Here is an 18771-nt window from a genome sequence, read left to right as displayed (position 1 = left end):
GGGAGGCCGAGGCGGGTGGATCACGAGGTCAGGAGATCGAGACCATCCTGGCTAACACGGTGAAACCTCGTCTCTACTAAAAATACAAAAAATTAGCCGGGCGTGGTGGCGGGCGCCTGTAGTCCCAGCTACTTGGGCGGCTGAGGCAGGAGAATGGCATGAACCTGGGAGGCGGAGCTTGCAGTGAGCCGAGATTGCGCCACTGCACTCCGGCCCGGGCGACAGAGTGAGACTCCATCTCAAAAAAAAAAAAAATGTCATGAGATGTAGGGACCAGCCCCACAGGTTCGGTGGGTCTCTCCCCGTATGGGGAGACGAGAGAGTGCACAAATAAAGACACAAGACAGAGATAAAAGAAAACGCAGCTGGGCCCAGGGGACCACTACCACCAATGCGCGGAGACCGGTAGTGGCCCCGAATGCCAGGCTGCACTGATATTTATTGGATACAAGACAAAAGGGGCAGGATAAGGAGAGTGAGCCATCTCCAATGATAGGTAAGGCCACATGGGTCACGTGTCCACTGGACAGGGGGCCCTTCCCTGCCTGGCAGCCAAGGCAGAGAGAGAGTAGGAGGAGGAGAGAAACAGCTTACGCCATTATTTCTGCTTATCAGAGACTTTTAGTACTTTCACTAATTTACTACTGCTATCTAAAAGACAGAGCCAGGTGTACAGGATGGAACATGAAGGCGGACTAGGAGCGTGACCACTGAAGCACAGCATCACAGGGAGACGGTTAGGCCTCCGAATAACTGCGGGTGGGCCTGACTGATGTCAGGCACTCCACAAGAGGTGGAGGAGCAGAGTCTTCTCTAAACTCCCCCTGGGAAAGGGAGACTCCCTTTCCTGGTCTGCCAAGTAGCAGGTGTTTTTCCTTGACACTTACGCTACCGCTAGACCACGGTCCACCTGGCAATGGGCGTCTTCCCAGACGCTGGCGTCACCGCTAGACCAAGGAGCCCTCTGGTGACCCTGTCTGGGCATAACAGAAGGCTCACACTCTTGTCTTCTGGTCACTTCTCACTATGTCCCCTCAGCTCCTATCTCTGTATGGCCTGGTTTTTCCTAGGTTACGATTACAGAGCGAGGATTATTATAATACTGGAATAAAGAGTAATTGCTACAAACTAATGATTAATGATATTCATATATAATCATATCTAAGATTTATGTCTGGTATAACTATTCTTGTTTTATATTTTATTATACTGGAACAGCTCATGTGTCCTCGGTCTCTTGCCTCGGCCCCTGGGTGGCTTGCCGCCCACAATGAGAGGTGCAACTTGACATAGGGAGGGTAGAAGGTAGCCTGAGTGTAGGGAACCTCTTGCCATTTCCTAGTGATAAAGTTGTCAAGGTCCCTGAGAATTTGCACATTAAAGGTGCCATGTTTGGGCCATCTTCTGTGATTATGTAGTTTGTATTTGTGCCAGACTGTGTTGCAATAAAAAATTCAACACTTCTGGCTTTAGGCTCCTCTGTAAGCCACGTTTGGCTGTGTTGGGAAGGAGGCATCCCAGAGGGGAGGATGTAGGAATGTCAAGTTGTTTGGCACCCACGTGGGCTGGTAAAAGGAAGCCGAGAGTATCTGTGTTTTAGGCAACCCCAGACAAAAGACAGAGACCTGGAATCCTCTTTATAAGGAGGACGGCCAAGCTGAGAAGATACTGGGCATCCCTCAAGATTTCTTCTAGCTTAGTCTCGCTGGTCCTCCGAGGACCGGGACGGCCGACCTGACTTTTCCTGGGTACCCAGAGAAAGTCAGGGGAGGGCAGATCTTACCAGCCGGCTGGATTCGTGTCTGATGTTGGATGTTCCTGTTGGAATCGGCAAAGGGGCTCCCAAACTGGAGCCGCACAAGGAAGAGAGAGAGAGAGGAGAGGGAAGAAGAGGGAGGAAGAGAAAGACGGACCAAGGGTTAGGGAGCGAAATACCTGTTGCAGGTGGTCGGAGGTGGATTTCTGAGACCTGAGGGTTTTGAGAGCCCACCATGGATTAGCTCCAGCATGAACCTCCAAGTCCCCTTTACGTGACTTGTCCTCCTCACACAAGTTGCTCGGAAAGTGAACCCTCAGGATCCAGGAGTTAGCCCAGGATGAGCTGCTGCTGCCCACAGCTTCCTGGGTTGCAAGAGAACCTCCACTCCTAATGCTCGAAGAGGGAGAGAGAGAGAGGACAGGGTGGGGGGCCAGAGGCTCTAAAGGATCCAGGAGTTAGCCCGGGACGGGCTGCCCCTGCCCACTGCATCCCGGGTTGCAAGAGGGCCTCTGTCCCCAACACCTGTCCTGGGTTTCGGCCCCAAATGTAAGAGTTAAAGGAGGAGGAGGCCGGGCGCGGTGGCTCACGCCTGTAATCCCAGCACTTTGGGAGGCCGAGGCGGGTGGATCACGAGGTCAGGAGATCGAGACCATCCTGGCTAACACGATGAAACCCCGTCTCTACTAAAAATAAAAAAAAAAAAAAATTAGCCGGGCGAGGTGGCGGGCACCTGTAGTCCCAGCTACGCGGGAGGCTGAGGCAGGAGAATGGTGTGAACCCCGGGGGGCGGAGCCTGCAGTGAGCCAAGATCGCGCCACTGCACTCCAGCCTGGGTGAAAGAGTGAGACTCCGTCTCAAAAAAAAAAAAAAGGAGGAAAGAAATACAGAAAGTGAGGTTGGGCGCGGTGGCTCACGCCTGTAATCCCAGCACTTTGGGAGACCAGGGCGGGCAGATCACCTGAGGTCAGGAGTTCGAGACCAGCCTGACCAACATGGCGAAACCCCGTCTCTATTAAAATACAAAAATTAGCCAGGCATGGTGGCGTGCACCTGCAATCCCAGCTACTCGGGAGACTGAGGCAGGAGAATCGCTTGATCCTGGGAGACAGAGCTTGCAGTGAGCCGAGATGGCGCCACTGCCCCTCCAGCCTGGGTGACAGAGCGAGACTCCGTTTCAAAAAAAAAAAAAATACAGAAAGTGGCTCAATAAAGGGTTTTGGAAAAGGGGGCTTCTCGCAAGCTCGGAATATTTCTGTGTGAGGGAAAATTGATTGCGGGGTTGGAATGTCTCTGGTCGGAGGGGAGGTTTCTGGTCACACAGGGGTTTATCCCAAGGCTGGAATGTTTCTGGTCATGCTGACGTTAGCCATTAGGCTGATGTTTGGGGGCTGGATTTAGGCAGTTTTTAATCAAGGGAACTTAAAATGGAAGTGTGTGTCCAAGATGGCGGTGTCTGTCCAAGACGGGGGTGTCTGTTGAACATGGCGGTGTCTGTCCAAGATGTGGTGTGTGTCCATGATGGCGGTGTCTGTCCATAATGGGGGTGTGTGTCCCTGATGGCAGTGTGTGTCCACGATAGCAGTGTGTGTCCATGATGGTGGTGTGTGTCCTCGATGGCCAAGATGGTGGTGTGTGTCCTCGATGGCCAAGATGGTGGTGTGTGTCCACGATGGCAGTGTCTGTCCAAGATGGCAGTGTCTGTCCATGATGGCGGTGTGTGTCCATGATGGCAGTGTGTGTCCATGATGGCGGTGTGTGTCCATGATGGCGGTGTGTGTCCAAGATGGCGGTGTCTGTCCAAGATGACAGTGTGTGTCCACGATGGCGATGTGGTGTCCAAGATGGCGGTGTGTGTCCAAGATGGAGGTGTGTGTCCACGATGGTGGCGTGTGTCCCTGATGGCGGTGTGTGTCCATGATGGCGGTGTGTGTCCAAGAGGGAGGTGTCTGTCCAAGATGGTGGTGTGTGTCCACAATGACACTGTGTGTCCACGATGGCCAAGATGGCAGTGTCTGTCCAAGATGGTGGCGTGTGTCCATGATGGCGGTGTCTGTCCAAGATGGCGGTGTGTGTCCAAGATGGCGGTGTGTGTCCCCGATGGCGGTGTCTGTCCAAGATGGCGGTGTGTGTCCATGATGGCGGTGTGTGTCCAAGATGGCGGTGTGGTGTCCAAGATGGCGGTGTGTGTCCAAGATGGCGGTGTCTGTCCAAGATGGCGGTGTGTGTCCATGATGGCGGTGTGTGTCCATGATGGCGGTGTCTGTCCAAGATGGCGGTGTCTGTCCAAGATGGCGGTGTGTGTCCCCGATGGCGGTGTCTGTCCAAGATGGCGGTGTGTGTCCATGATGGCGGTGTCTGTCCAAGATGGCGGTGTGTGTCCAAGATGGCGGTGTGTGTCCATGATGGCGGTGTGTGTCCAAGATGGCGGTGTGGTGTCCAAGATGGCGGTGTGTGTCCAAGATGGCGGTGTCTGTCCAAGATGGCGGTGTGTGTCCATGATGGCGGTGTGTGTCCATGATGGCGGTGTCTGTCCAAGATGGCGGTGTCTGTCCAAGATGGCGGTGTGTGTCCCCGATGGCGGTGTCTGTCCAAGATGGCGGTGTGTGTCCATGATGGCGGTGTCTGTCCAAGATGGCGGTGTGTGTCCAAGATGGCGGTGTGTGTCCATGATGGCGGTGTCTGTCCATGATGGCGGTGTCTGTCCAAGATGGCGGTGTGTGTCCACGATGGTGGTGTGTGTCCCTGATGGCGGTGTGTGTCCATGATGGCGGTGTGTGTCCAAGAGGGAGGTGTCTGTCCAAGATGGTGGTGTGTGTCCACAATGACACTGTGTGTCCACGATGGCCAAGATGGCAGTGTCTGTCCAAGATGGCGGTGTGTGTCCCCGATGGCGGTGTGTGTCCATGATGGCGGTGTCTGTCCAAGATGGCGATGTGGTGTCCAAGATGGCGGTGTGTGTCCATGATGGCGGTGTCTGTCCAAGATGGCGGTGTGTGTCCATGATGGCGGTGTCTGTCCAAGATGACGGTGTCTGTCCAAGATGGCGATGTGGTGTCCAAGATGGCGGTGTGTGTCCAAGATGGCGGTGTGTGTCCAAGATGGCGGTGTCTGTCCAAGATGGCGGTGTGTGTCCATGATGGCGGTGTCTGTCCAAGATGGCGGTGTGTGTCCATGATGGCGGTGTCTGTCCATGATGGCGGTGTGTGTCCAAGATGGAGGTGTGTGTCCAAGATGGCGGTGTGGTGTCCAAGATGGCGGTGTGTGTCCCCGATGGCGGTGTGTGTCCCCGATGGCGGTGTCTGTCCAAGATGGCGGTGTGTGTCCATGATGGCGGCGTCTGTCCAAGATGGCGGCGTGTGTCCAAGATGGAGGCGTGTGTCCACGATGGCGGCGTGTGTCCCTGATGGCGGCGTGTGTCCATGATGGCGGCGTGTGTCCAAGATGGCGGCGTGTGTCCATGATGGCGGTGTGTGTGCAAGATGGCGGTGTGTGTCCAAGATGGCGGTGTGTGTCCAAGATGGCGGTGTGTGTCCATGATGGCGGTGTCTGTCCAAGATGGCGGTGTCTGTCCAAGATGGCGGTGTCTGTCCAAGATGGCGGTGTCTGTCCAAGATGGCGGTGTGTGTCCAAGATGGCGGTGTGTGTCCAAGATGGCGGTGTGTGTCCAAGATGGCGATGTGGTGTCCAAGATGGCGGTGTGTGTCCCCGATGGCGATGTCTGTCCAAGATGGCGGTGTGTGTCCATGATGGCGGTGTCTGTCCAAGATGGCGGCGTGTGTCCAAGATGGAGGCGTGTGTCCACGATGGCGGCGTGTGTCCCTGATGGCGGCGTGTGTCCATGATGGCGGTGTGTGTCCAAGATGGCGGTGTGTGTCCATGATGGCGGTGTGTGTCCAAGATGGCGGTGTGTGTGCAAGATGGCGGTGTGTGTCCAAGATGGCGGTGTGTGTCCAAGATGGCGGTGTGTGTCCATGATGGCGGTGTCTGTCCAAGATGGCGGTGTGTGTCCAAGATGGCGGTGTCTGTCCAAGATGGCGGTGTGTGTCCAAGATGGCGGTGTGTGTCCAAGATGGCGGTGTGTGTCCATGATGGCGGTGTCTGTCCAAGATGGCGGTGTGTGTCCAAGATGGCGGTGTCTGTCCAAGATGGCGGTGTCTGTCCAAGATGGCGGTGTGTGTCCAAGATGGCGGTGTGTGTCCAAGATGGCGATGTGGTGTCCAAGATGGCGGTGTGTGTCCCCGATGGCGGTGTCTGTCCAAGATGGCGGTGTGTGTCCATGATGGCGGTGTCTGTCCAAGATGGCGGCGTGTGTCCAAGATGGAGGCGTGTGTCCACGATGGCGGCGTGTGTCCCTGATGGCGGCGTGTGTCCATGATGGCGGTGTGTGTCCATGATGGCGGTGTGTGTCCAAGATGGCGGTGTGTGTCCATGATGGCGGTGTGTGTCCAAGATGGCGGTGTGTGTCCAAGATGGCGGTGTGTGTCCAAGATGGCGGTGTGTGTCCATGATGGCGGTGTGTGTCCATGATGGCGGTGTCTGTCCAAGATGGCGGTGTGTGTCCAAGATGGCGGTGTCTGTCCAAGATGGCGGTGTGTGTCCAAGATGGCGGTGTGTGTCCATGATGGCGGTGTGTGTCCAAGATGGCGGTGTGTGTCCAAGATGGCGGTGTGTGTCCAAGATGGCGGTGTCTGTCCAAGATGGCGGTGTGTGTCCAAGATGGCGGTGTCTGTCCAAGATGGCGGTGTGTGTCCAAGATGGAGGTGTGTGTCCACGATGGCGGTGTCTGTCCAAGATGGCGGTGTGTGTCCAAGATGGCGGTGTCTGTCCAAGATGGCGGTGTGTGTCCAAGATGGAGGTGTGTGTCCACGATGGTGGTGTCTGTCCAAGATGGTGGTGTGTGTGCACGATGGCAGTGTGTGTCCAAGATGGCGATGCTTCTGCTCTGTCAGAGGGGAGACGCGGAATTCCCTGGGCCCTGGCAGGGTGTGGCAGGCAGGGGCAACCCCACTGGGGGCATTTACCACCATCATTCCTGACCCCACAGTCTCTGTGGGGGTCACTACCTCTAGGCCAGGCCTCCCCAGGGACGGTGTCATCTCTTCCTAGGTACCAGGGATTGATTTAGAGCCGTCATTGCTTCCCTTCCCACAGCCATCATTGCTGGCATTTTTCCTGAATTTCCTGTGGGCAGGATGGTTTTAGTACTCTGCCCTAACCTTCAGGTCTCCGGGAACCCTCTCACCCTGTTGGCTCGTGGGTTCAGGGCCCAAGTGAATACTTCTCTGCTGGCCTATTTGTTCCTGGCTTCTTCCTTTGCCAGCCTCTTCTGTTGAGAGCCAAGAAGGCCGCTGGTCAGTCCCCAGAGGCCCCTGGTGAGTCCCCGGCTCCCAGCCACACTTAGGGAAAGTCCTGGTGAGTCCCCAGCTCCCAGCCACACTTAGGGAAAGCTCTGCAGATGGATGAGCTCACCCGGGAGAGGGTCGGGGAGTATAGCAAACGTCTCCTGCAAACCTTGCACGTCCCACTCACTTTTCTCAGGGTCTTTTGTCGACCCTCCTGACCCCTTTCTCCTGTTGCAGGGTCTCAGGTTTGAGGTGTTCCCCTCCAAGTTTAAAGAGAAGCTGGACAAAGCCTCCTTCGCCACTCCATATGGATACGCCATGGAGACCGCCAAGCAGAAGGCCCTGGAGGTGGCCAACCGGATGCACCAGGCAAGGGGCCCCTGCCCTTCGGCCCTCATGAAAATTCCTTTGCTACGATGAGGGGATTTGCAGGTGGTAAATATACATGATACAAATAAACGTCATTCAGAAGATGCAATTGGTGCCACAGTTGAGCTATTACTATGTTATAATATAATGCAGTATTGCAAGGAACCTAATAGTATCATTTACGGTATAGAATTAATGTAGCTTATCTGTTACTATGTGTTATAATAGTGTCTTGCAATTGATAGCATAGTGTCATTTATGATGTAGAATTAATGTAGCTTATCTATTACTATGTATTATAATCTCTTGTGGCCGGGCACGGTGGCTCATACCTATAATCCCAGCACTTTGGGAGGCCGAGGCGGGCGGATCACCTGAGGTCAGGAATTCAAGACCAGCCTGACCAACATGCTGAAACCCCGTCTCTACTAAAAATACAAAAATTAGCTGGGCGTGGTGGCGGGCGCCTGTAATCCCAGCTACTCGGGAGGCTGAGGCAGGACAATGGCTTGAACCCGGGAGATGGAAGTTGCAGTGAGCTGAGAGCATACCACTGCACTCCAACCTGGGTGACAGAGCAAGACTTTGTGTCCAAAAAATAAAAAATTAAAACAAAAATTATCTTGCAATTAATATAATAGTCTCGTTGATGATATACAATTAGTATAGCTTATCTATTACTATGTGTTATAATATTCTCTTGCAATTAATAGTATCATTTATGGTATACACTTAATGTGCTGTATCTATTACTATGTGTTGTAATATTCTACAATTAATATAATAGTATTATTTATGATACAGAATTATGTAGCTTATTACTGTGCCACTAATATCAGATTGCAATTAATTAATATAACATGTTTTGTTTTTTTTTTTTTTGAGACGGAGTCTCGCTCTGTCACCCAGGCTGGAGTGCAGTGCTGCTATCTCGGCTCACTGCAAGCTCCGCCTCCCGGGTTCACCCCATACTCCTGCCTCAGCCGCCCGAGGAGCTGGGACTACAGGCGCCCGCCACCACGCCCGGCTAATTTTCTTTTTGTATTTTTAGTAGAGACAGGGTTTCACTATATTAGCAAAGATGGTCTCGATCTCCTGACCTCGTGATCCGCCCGCCTCGGCCTCCCAAAGTGCTGGGATTAGAGGTGTGAGCCACCGCACCCGACCAACATCATTTATAATATAGAATTATGTAGTTTATCTGTTGCTATATGCTACAGTGCAATATACAATTATAATTAATATACTAGTATCATTTAGGATTTAAGATTCATGTAGCTTATCTGTTACTATGTTTGAATATTGCAATTAATACAGTAATATCAGTTACGACATAGAATTAACATCTATTACTATGTGTTGTGATACACAGAATGTCTGTTACTGTGTGACACTATGGAATATACTATGACAATTAATATAATTGTATCATAATGTACAATTATGTCATTTATCTGTTACTATATGCTCCTGTGTAATACACTATTATTTTAGTAGAGATAGGGCTTTACCATGTTGGCCAGGCTGGTCTGCAACTCCTGACCTCAGGTGATCCACCTGCCTCAGCCTCCCAAAGTGTTGGGATTACAGGCGTGAGCCACTGCTCCCCGCTGTAATACACTATTGTAATTAATACACTACTGTCATTTAGAATATAGAATTAATGTAGCTTAAGGCCGGGCACGGTGGCTCATGCTTGTAATCCCAGCACTTTGGGAGGCCGAGGCGGGTGGATCACGAGGTCAGGAGATCAAGACCACGGTGAAACCCCGTCTCTACTAAAAACACAAAAAATTAGCCGGGCGTGGTGGCGGGTACCTGTAGTCCCAGCTACTCGGAGAGGCTGAGGCAGGAGAATGGCGTGAACCCGGGAGGCGGAGCTTGCAGTGAGCCGAGATTGCGTCACTGCACTCCAGCCTGGGCGACAGAGCGAGACTCTGCCTCAAAAAAAAAAAAAAAAAAAAAAAAGAATTAATGTAGCTTATCAATTACTATGTGTTATATAATATATGACTCTAACATAACATCAGTCACAATATATAAAATTAACATAGCTATTACTGTGTGCTGTGTGTTGTAACGTGCTGTTACAATGAATATAATACTATCATTTAGGATACAGAGTTAACGTAGCTTCCCTGTTGCTGTGTGTTATCATGCAATACACCATTGCCATTAATATAAGAAATACATTAGAGGGCCGGGCGCAGTGGCTCATGCCTGTCATCCTAGCACTTTGGGAGGCCGAGGCAGGCGGATCACGAGGTCAGGAGTTCAAGACCATCCTGGCTCACACGGTGAAACCCCGTCTCTACTAAAAACACAAAAAATTAGCCGGGCGTGGTGGCAGGTGCCTGTAGTCCCAGCTACTCCAGAGGCTGAGGCAGGAGAATGGCGTGAACCCGGGAGGCGGAGCTTGCCGTGAGCCGAGGTCATGCCACTGCACTCCAGCCTGGGTGACAGAGTGAGACTCCGTCTCAAAAAAAAAAAAAAAAGAAAGAAATACATTAGCGATAAGGCTGTTGTGAGTAGTGCTGTGAAGAGAAGAATATTGATTGTGGGTTTTGGCAGTGCAGAGTTTACGGAGACCAGTGCTGGGGGGAGCTAAGGTCAAAGGTGCACGCAGATGTCCTGTGACTGCCTGTTGCTCTGAGGCTGAATTTTCAACCTGGATTTCTTTTATCGTCCTAAGTACCTTTTTCTTTTTCTTTCTTTCCTTTTTTTTTTTTTTTTTCTTTTTTTTTTGGAGACTGAGTCTCACTCTGTCACCCAGGGTGGAGTGCAATGGTGCAACCTTGGCTCACTGCAACCTCCGCCTCCCGGGTTCAAGAGATTCTGCTGCCTCAGCCTCCTGAGTAGCTGAGAGTACAGGTGCCTGACTAATATTTTGTATTTTTAGTAGAGACGGGGTTTCACCATCTTGGCCAGGCTGGTCTCGAACTCCTGATCTCAGGTGATCCACCCGCCTCGGCCTCCCAGAGTGCTGGGATGACAGGTGTGAGCCACTGCACCTAAGTACCTTTTTCTGAAATTACATTGAAGGTATCAAAAACCTTTTGGCCTTAATTCTGGGTAACTCAGGGAGGTTTGGGGCCCCTGAATCAAACCGTACGTGCCCCGCTGGAAGAGCAAGCTTACAGAACAGGCATTCTGTTTCCTGTACTGCCCGTGAGATGCTCCGTGAGTGCCTGACCCCTGATCACGCAGCGCCTGTGGGCCCTGGCCTCACCCACGTTCCAGCCCCTGCCGGGCGACCACCTGGGGGACCCACTGGTGTCCTTGTCCATGACCTTCAGCACCCCCAGCTTCACCTTCCAAAGTGGGCCTGGCTTTGCCCCTGTGATGCTGTTTCACGCCCGTACCAGCGGGAAAAGTTCTCTGTGCGACCCACGGCATATCACCGCTAAACCAGAATCTGGCTTTCTTGCAGAAGGACCTGCGGACCCCCGACGTGGTCATTGGAGCGGACACAATCGTGGTGAGTGCAGCCAGCGTCGCTCCTTTCTAACGTCCGATTTGGTTTTCATCTGCCTGTTCTGGATGTTCCGGATTCCTCTGAAGACAGCAGTGGACTCGCTTCCAGAAACTCCCATCACCACCTACCAGCAGACGAGGGGCCTAAAGGCACGGGAAGGGGCCAGGGGCCGTGGCTCACCCCTGTCATCTCAGCATTTTGGGAGGCTGAGGCGGGCAGATCACCTTAGGTCATGAGTTCGAGATCAGCCTGACCAATATGATAAAACCCCATCTCTACTGAAAATACAAAAATTAGCCAGACGTGGTGGCTAATTGATAGTATCATAAATGATACTACGTTATGAATTGCAAGAGAATATTATAACACATAGTAACAGATAAGCTACATTAATTCTGTCTAATATCGGATTGCAATTAATATAACATTTATAATATAGAATTATGTAGTTTATCTGTTGATATATGCTACAATGCGATATACAATTATAATTAATATACTACTATCATTTAAGATTTAAGATTCATGTAGCTTATCTGTTATTATGTTTGAATATAATATTGCAATTAATATAGTAATATCAGTGCATATCATAAATGATATGGAATACAGACTGCGCCTGTACTCCCAGGTACTCAGGAGGCTGAGGCAGGGGAATCGCTTGAACCCAGGAGGCGGAGGTTGCAGTGAGCCGAGATGGTGCCACTGCACTCCAGCCTGTGTGACAAGAGTGAGACTCTGCCTCAAAATAAAAAGACACGGGAAGGTACACAGTTCTGGAGGCTAGAAGCCACAAATCAGGGTGTCCGTAGGGTTTGTTCCTTCCAGAGGTACTGAGGAGAAGTTGGTCTTGGTCTGTCTCCAGCTCCTGGAGGCTGCTGGCAACCCCTTGTATCCTTTGGCTCATGGTCCTGTGCTTCCTATCTGTGCCTCCATCTCCATGTGGCCGTCTCCCCTCTGGGTGTCTGTGTCCAAATTTTCCCTCTTCTTCTTTTTTTTTCTTTTTCTTTTTTTTTTTTTTTTTTTTTGAGACAGAGTCTCACTGTGTTGCCCAGGCTGGATTACAGTGGTATGATCTTGGCTCACCGCAACCTCTGCCTCCCTGGTTCAAGCGATTCTCCTGCCTCCTGAGTAGCTGGGATTACAGGTGCCCGCCACCACGCCCGGCTAATTTTTGTATTTTTAGTAGAGACGGGGTTTCACCATGTTGGCCAGGCTGGACTCGAAATCCTGACCTCAAGTGATCCACCCGCCTCAGCCTCCCATAGTGCTGGGATGACAGGCTTGAGCCACGGCGCCCGGCTGAAATTTTCCCCTTCTTATAACAACACTCATAAACTGCCCACCCTAATTCTGTCCAACCGCATCTTAATTACATTGGCAAAGATCCATTTCTCTTTTCTTCCTGAGACAGAGTCTCACTCTGTCGCTGCAGCTGGAGTACAGTGGCATGATCTCAGCTCATGGCAACCTCCACCTCCCGAGTTTAAATGATTCTCCTGCCTCAGCCTCCCGAGTAGCAGGGACTACAGGTGCCCGCCACCACGCGTGGCTAATTTTTTGTATTTTTAGTAGAGACGGGGTTTCACCATGTTGGACAGGATGGTCTCGCACTGTTGACCTCGTGATCCGCCCACCTCGGCCTCCCAAAGTGCTGGGATTACAGGCGTGAGCCACCACGCCAGGCCCATGTCTTTTGTTTATAAGCCACCCAGTCTATGGTATTCTGTGATAGCAGCCTGAAATGGACTAAGACACCCCATAAGAAGAGGAATTGAGGACACAGACACACACGGAGGGACGACCCTGTGAGGACACAGGGAGAAGACGGCATCTCCAAGCCCAGGAGAGAGGCCTCAGGAGGAACCAGCCCTGCCCACACCTGGATCTCGCCCTTCCAGTCTCCACGACCATAGGAGAATAAACTTCTGTAGTTTAAGCCACCAGGGTTATAGGACTTTGCTATGGTGGCCCGGTCAGACTAATACATCTACTTTTAAGTACATACCCAAAAGGATTCAAAACAGGTGTTCCACCAAAAACTTCTACACGAATGTTCACAGCAGCACTATTCACAACAGCTAAAAGGCAGAAACAGCTTAACTGTCTGTCAGTGGATAAATGGGTAATTACAACATAGTCCATCCACACACAGTGGAATACTATGCAGCCATGAACAGGAACGAGGCTGGCCGGGCACGGTGGCTCACGCCTGTAATCCCAGCACTTTGGGAGGCCGAGGTGGGCAAATCACCTGAGGTCAGGAGTTCGAGAGCACCCTGGCCCAACAAGGCGAAACCCCGTCTGTACTAAAAATACAAAAATTAGCTGGGCGTGGTGGTGGGCGCCTGTAATCCCAGCACTTTGGGAGGCCGAGGCAGGTGGATCACGAGGTCGAGAGATCAAGACCATCCTGGCTACCACGGTGAAACCCCGTCTCTACTAAAAATACAAAAAATTAGCCGGGCATGGTGGCGGGCACCTATAGTCCCAGCTACTCGGGAGGCTGAGGCAGGAGAATGGCGTGAACCCAGGAGGCAGAGTTTGCAGTGAGCCAAGATTGTGCCACTGCACTCCAGCCCGGGCGGCAGAGCGAGACTCCGTCTCAAAAAATAAATAAATAAATAATAATGAAAATTAGCTGGGCATGGTGGTGGTGCACACCTGTAATCCCAGCTACATGGGAGGCTGAGGCAGGAGAATCGCTTGAACCCTGGAGGCAGAGGTTGCGGTGAGCCGAGACTGCGCCACTGCACCCCATCCTGGGCAAGAGAGTGAGACTCCATCTCAAAAGAAAAAAAAAAAAAAGGAACAAGGCTGCGAAACAGGCTGCAACGTGGATGAACGTTGAGGACGTCACACTCAGTGACAGAATCCAGCCACGGAGGACCACGCATTGCCGGATTGCATTACTACGCCATGTCTGCAACAGGCAAACGCACAGTGAAAGAAAGAGGATGGGCGGTTACCAGGATCTGGGGAGGGGCCTTGGGGAGGGACAGCTGCGTGGGGACAGGGTCTCCTTCTGGAGTGAACAGAACATTCTGGAACCAGAACATTCTGGAACCAGGCAGGTAGTGGTGGTACAACATGATAACTCCGGTTAGTTGTTTGAAACGGCGACTCAGGACGTGTCAACTTCATTTCCATAAAGAAGTGACTTCTGTGAATGGGACTGTGGGGCTTGCACAGGCCTGACTTCGGCAGGGGAACCAACTCCCTCCGTTCCCTTCCTCTCGCAGACGGTCGGGGGGCTGATTCTGGAGAAGCCGGTGGACAAGCAGGACGCCCACAGGATGCTGTCCCTGTAAGCACCGTGTTGGCCTCAGAGCCGTCTCGGGTTCTGGGCCTCAGAGTAGCTGTGATATCCGGCCGGGTGTCCCGGGGAGCAGGGTGGATCTGTCTCAGCTCTGCCGTCCGAGCTTTTTGGTCTGTGCTCGTCTGTCTGAGCTGTGCTGTCTCGGGTGCGCTGTGTGAGCTCATCTGTCTGAGCTGTGCTGTGTGAGCTCTGCTGTGTGAGTTGCGCTGTCTGAGCTGTGCTGTGTGACCTGTGCTGTGTGAGCTGTGCTGTGTGACCTGTGCTGCCTGAGCTGTGCTGTGTGAGCTGTGCTGTCTAAACTGCTCCATAAGCGGTGCTGTCTGAGCTGTGCTGTGTGAGCTGTGCTATGTGAGCTATGCTGTGTGAGCTGTGCTGTCTGACCCCTGCTGTCTGAGCCGTGCTGTGTGAGCTGTGTTGTCTGAGCCCTGCTCTCTGAGCTATGTAGGGAGGCAGGCACTATCCCTCCATGCTCATCCTTGTCTAGGATTCTGCAGCACTGATCCCAGAGTGTCTCATGCCCACTGCAGACTGTTGGGGTCACGAGAAGTTGGCGGTGCCCTGTTCTTCCCACTGGGCGTCCTGGATCTGATCCCATAGCCTGGCACCTCATTGCCATCCCAGGACATGGAAGAGACGCACCCCCCGCCTGCCATAGGCCCAGCTGAGAGCTGCCTGGCCTGGGGCCTCCCGTCAGGACCACTGCTGGTGGGATTTGTGACCCCTTCCCCGGCCTCTCCGTAAAGGTTTCCCTGGAGACCCCACAGCAGGACGATCGGGGAGAAGAGGTTGGGGACGGAGCCAGGACCAAGGACGCCTTGCTGCCTCCCTGGTTTTGAGAAACTCGTTTTGTAGCTCCCACGGGTCACAGCACGGTCACGTGGTCACCGGTTGTGTCTTGCAGGTTGAGCGGGAGAGAACACAGCGTGTTCACAGGCGTCGCGATTGTCCAGTGCTCCAGCAAAGGTAACCGCGGCCCGGGGATCGGGTTCCCCCAGAGGCCGCGACAAGAACCTGGGACATTCTCGGGACCCTGGGCTTGAGGGGGGAGGAGGACAGTTGCCCACCCCCATCCCCAGAGGGGTTTGTGCCTATGTCCTGCTTGAGAAAAGTTGTCGGTGGATTTGGAAGTGTGTAGGACAAAGGAAGATGTGTGGTTTGTCTTTTTCTTCTTTTTTTTTTTTTTGAGATGGAGTCTCGCTCTCTTACCCAGGCTGGAGTGCAGTGGCACGATCTCAGCTCACTGCAACCTCTGCCTCCCAAGTTCAAGTGATCCTTCTGCCTCAGTAGCTGGGATTACAGGCACCTGCCACCATGGCCGGCTAATTTTTGTATTTTTAGTACAGACGGGGTTTCTCCATGTTGGTCAGGCTGGTCTCGAACTCCTGACCTGAGGTGATCCATCCCCCTCAGCCTCCCAAAGTGCTGGGATTACAGGCGTGAGCCACCATGCCTGGCCTATTTTGCCATTTTCTTTTTTTTTTTTTTGAGACGGAGTCTCACTCTGTCACCCAGGCTGGAGTGCAGATGTGCAATCTGAGCTCACTGCAACCCCCGCCTCCTGGGTTCAAGCAATTCTCCTGCCTCAGCCTCCTGAGTAGCTGGGATTATAGGTGCCTGCCACCGTGCCTGGTTAACTTCTGTATTTTTAATAGAGACGGGTTTCACCACATTGGTCAGGCTGGTCTCGAACTCTTGACCTCAGGTGATCCACCGGCCTCAGCCTCCCAAAGTGCTGGGATTACAGGCGTGAGCTACTGTGCCCGGCCTTTCTTTTTCTTTTTCTTTTTTTTTTTTTTTTTTGAGACAGGGTCTCCCTCTGTCACCCAGGCTGGAGTGCAGTGGTGTGATCATAGCTCACTGCAGCCTCAACCTCCTGGGCTCCAGCGATCCTCCTGTCTCAGCCTCTAGAGTCACAAAGACTACAGGCACACGCCACCACACCTGGCTCATAGGTGGGGTCTTGCTATGTTGCCCAGACTGGTCTGGAACTCCTGGGCTGAAGAAATCCTCCCATCTCAGCCTCCCAAAGTGCTGGGACTGCAGGTGTGCACCAACCCATTCCCAGCTTGTTGGCGGACACCAGGAGGCATCGTAGAATTCAGTCAGTTCTGACACTAGCCGTCGCAGTTAGCGCAGACCCCACAGGTGAAGGGCGGGGTTCCATGGGACCTCCCCGCGAAGACGCCAGCCCCATATCCCTGGGCACACCTGTACTTTTCTGACCTACCTGCTGCTCACTGGGGGTTCCTCGAAGCACCTGCTCAGGTTGGGTCATCTGCTCGAGGGGCTCACAGAACTCAGGCCAGCACTTTCCTTCCCAGGTTGTGCGTTTGTGACGAAGGAGCAGGTCAGGGAGTGTCAGACAGAAGCCAGGCACAGTGCAGGGTGCCGGGTGCAGGAAGTATGCAGCCTCCATGCCCACCGTGGCACAGCTCCCCCCACACCCTGACGTGTTCACCCACCAGAAGCTCCCTGAACCCTGTCCTTCTGGGTCTCTCTTTTGAGACGGAGTCTCGCTGTGTCGCCCAGGCTAGAGTGCACTGGCGCCATCTCGGCTCACTGCAAGCTCTGCCTCCCAGGTTCACGCCATTCTCCTGCCTCAGCCTCCCGAGTAGCTGGGACTGCAGGCGCCCGCCACCACACCTGGCTGATTTTTTCTATTTTTTTTTTTTTTAGTAGAGACAGGGTTTCACCGTGTCAGCCACGATGGTCGTGATCTCGTGACCTCATGATCCGCCCGCCTCGGCCTCCCAAAGTGCTGGGATTACAGGCGTGAGCCATCGCGCCCGGCCCCTTCTCGGTCTCTTAAAAGGCCAGGATTAATCACATCAGCCGCTACTGGGGGGCAAACTCCATCTGCCAAACCTCCCACCCGCAAATCCCTGGCAGGTTCCCAATGACAACCAGAGCCTGCCCTTTCCCAAAGTTCCCTCATTAACATAAGCTCCCCTGTGGATGAAGGGGTTTGTCACCACACAGCAAAACGCCTGCTTTCGCTCCTGTCACTCAACAGATTTCCCGGGATTCGGGGGCTCTGTGTCCGGACCCTGAGGCAGAGACCAAACATCTTTTATTATTTAGAGACAGAGTCTCACTCTGTCACCCAGGCTGCAGTGCAGTGGTGTGATCTCGGCTCACTGCAACCTCCGCCTCCCGGGTTCAAGCGATTCTCCTGCCTCAGCCTCCCAAGTAGCTGGAATGACAGGCACCTGCCACCACACCCAGCTAATTTTTATATTTTTAGTGGAGATGGGGTTTGGCCAGGCTGATCTTGAACCCCTGGCCTCTGGTGATCCACACCCGCCTCGGCCTTCCAAAGTGCTGTTTGTTTGTTTGTTTGTTTTTAGAGGCGGAGTCTCGCTCTGTTGCCCAGGCTGGAGTGCAGTGGGGCGATCTCGGCTCACTGCAAGCTCTGCCTCCTGGGTTCACCTCCACTTCACCTGGAGGTTCACCATTCTCCTGCCTCAGCCTCCTGAGTAGCTGTGACTACAGGCACCCGCCACCACGCCCGGCTAATTTTTTTTGCATTTTTAGTAGAGACGGGGTTTCACCACATTAGCCAGGCTGGTCTCAAACTCCTGACCTCGTGATCCGCCCGCCTTGGCCTCCCAAAGTGCTGGGATTACAGGCGTGAGCCACTGCGCCTGGCCCCTTTCTCTCTTTTCTTGTCTGAAATAAACCTTATTCTCCCATGAACCATCCATATCTGAACTGTGTGCTACGCTCGAGTACACAGCTCCACAGCACAGCCATGCAGCTGTCAGGGCACAGAGGTGACAAGCTGGCATCCACGCTCATCCCCGGGGCTCTGTCCTTGCAGACCATCAGCTGGACACCAGGGTCTCGGAATTCTACGAGGAAACGAAGGTGAAGTTCTCGGAGCTGTCTGAGGAGCTTCTCTGGGAATACATCCACAGTGGGGAGCCCATGTGAGTCTCGGGGGCGGTGGGGGGACGGGGGACACGTATGGAAGCCTAGCCACCCTCACACATGGGGTGTCCCACCCAGCCTTTGGGAAAGAAGGAGGCCCTGCTGCTGAGGCAGAGGGAGAGTCGCCCGCCTCAGAAGCACAAACCCTTCACCACCACACTGATCCATGGAGGCTCAAAGAGCCAAACTCCCAGGACAGAGAGGGGCAGGGTGGGAGCCAACGCTGGGCTGCGGTGAGGACTGGGGAGGCGCTGGGCGGGGGTACAGAAGTTCACGTGGTGGGAGGAGGAGACCCCGGTGCTCTGTGCCCAGGACGCTGGCTGCAATTAGCACGAATAAACTGTGTGATGCAAAGTCACCCTAAGAGGTGATCCTGTCATCCCTTCCAAAGATCGGTGAGCGTGGGAGCTATGCCTGCACCCATCAGCTTCACTTCATCATCCACCATTTGCATTTATATGTATTATATTTATCTACATCATATATAATGTCTACATAATTATACATTATATCATGTAACATGATATAATTATATTTGCAATTATATATAATTTATGTATTCCACATTATATATTCT

The 18771-nt window shown here is 52.8% G+C and overlaps 1 protein-coding gene across 8 annotated transcripts in view; it reads left to right on the top strand.

The window, feature by feature from the left end:
- The window catches only part of ASMTL (acetylserotonin O-methyltransferase like), a 54898-nt gene that overhangs the window by 7807 nt on the left and 28320 nt on the right, over positions 1–18771 (top strand). For 4 of the 8 annotated variants that reach the window (XM_063635147.1, XM_063635146.1, XM_055268376.2 and 1 more), the window contains exons 2-6: positions 7339–7470; positions 10901–10948; positions 14188–14252; positions 15166–15227; positions 18085–18193. In XM_063635147.1, coding sequence (XP_063491217.1) covers positions 7339–7470; positions 10901–10948; positions 14188–14252; positions 15166–15227; positions 18085–18193 — 416 coding nt within the window. Of the gene's footprint in view, positions 1–7338; positions 7471–7508; positions 7534–10900; positions 10949–14187; positions 14253–15165; positions 15228–18084; positions 18194–18771 lie in introns of those variants that run through there. The other 4 variants (XM_063635148.1, XM_055268377.2, XM_055268380.2 and 1 more) reach the window with 3 other exon arrangements.

This window comes from Symphalangus syndactylus, chromosome X, assembly GCF_028878055.3.
Source record: "Symphalangus syndactylus isolate Jambi chromosome X, NHGRI_mSymSyn1-v2.1_pri, whole genome shotgun sequence".
Taxonomy (NCBI): domain Eukaryota; kingdom Metazoa; phylum Chordata; class Mammalia; order Primates; family Hylobatidae; genus Symphalangus; species Symphalangus syndactylus.
The sequence above is the reverse complement of the archived record's forward strand: the minus strand, read 5'-3'. Positions and strand labels throughout refer to the sequence as shown.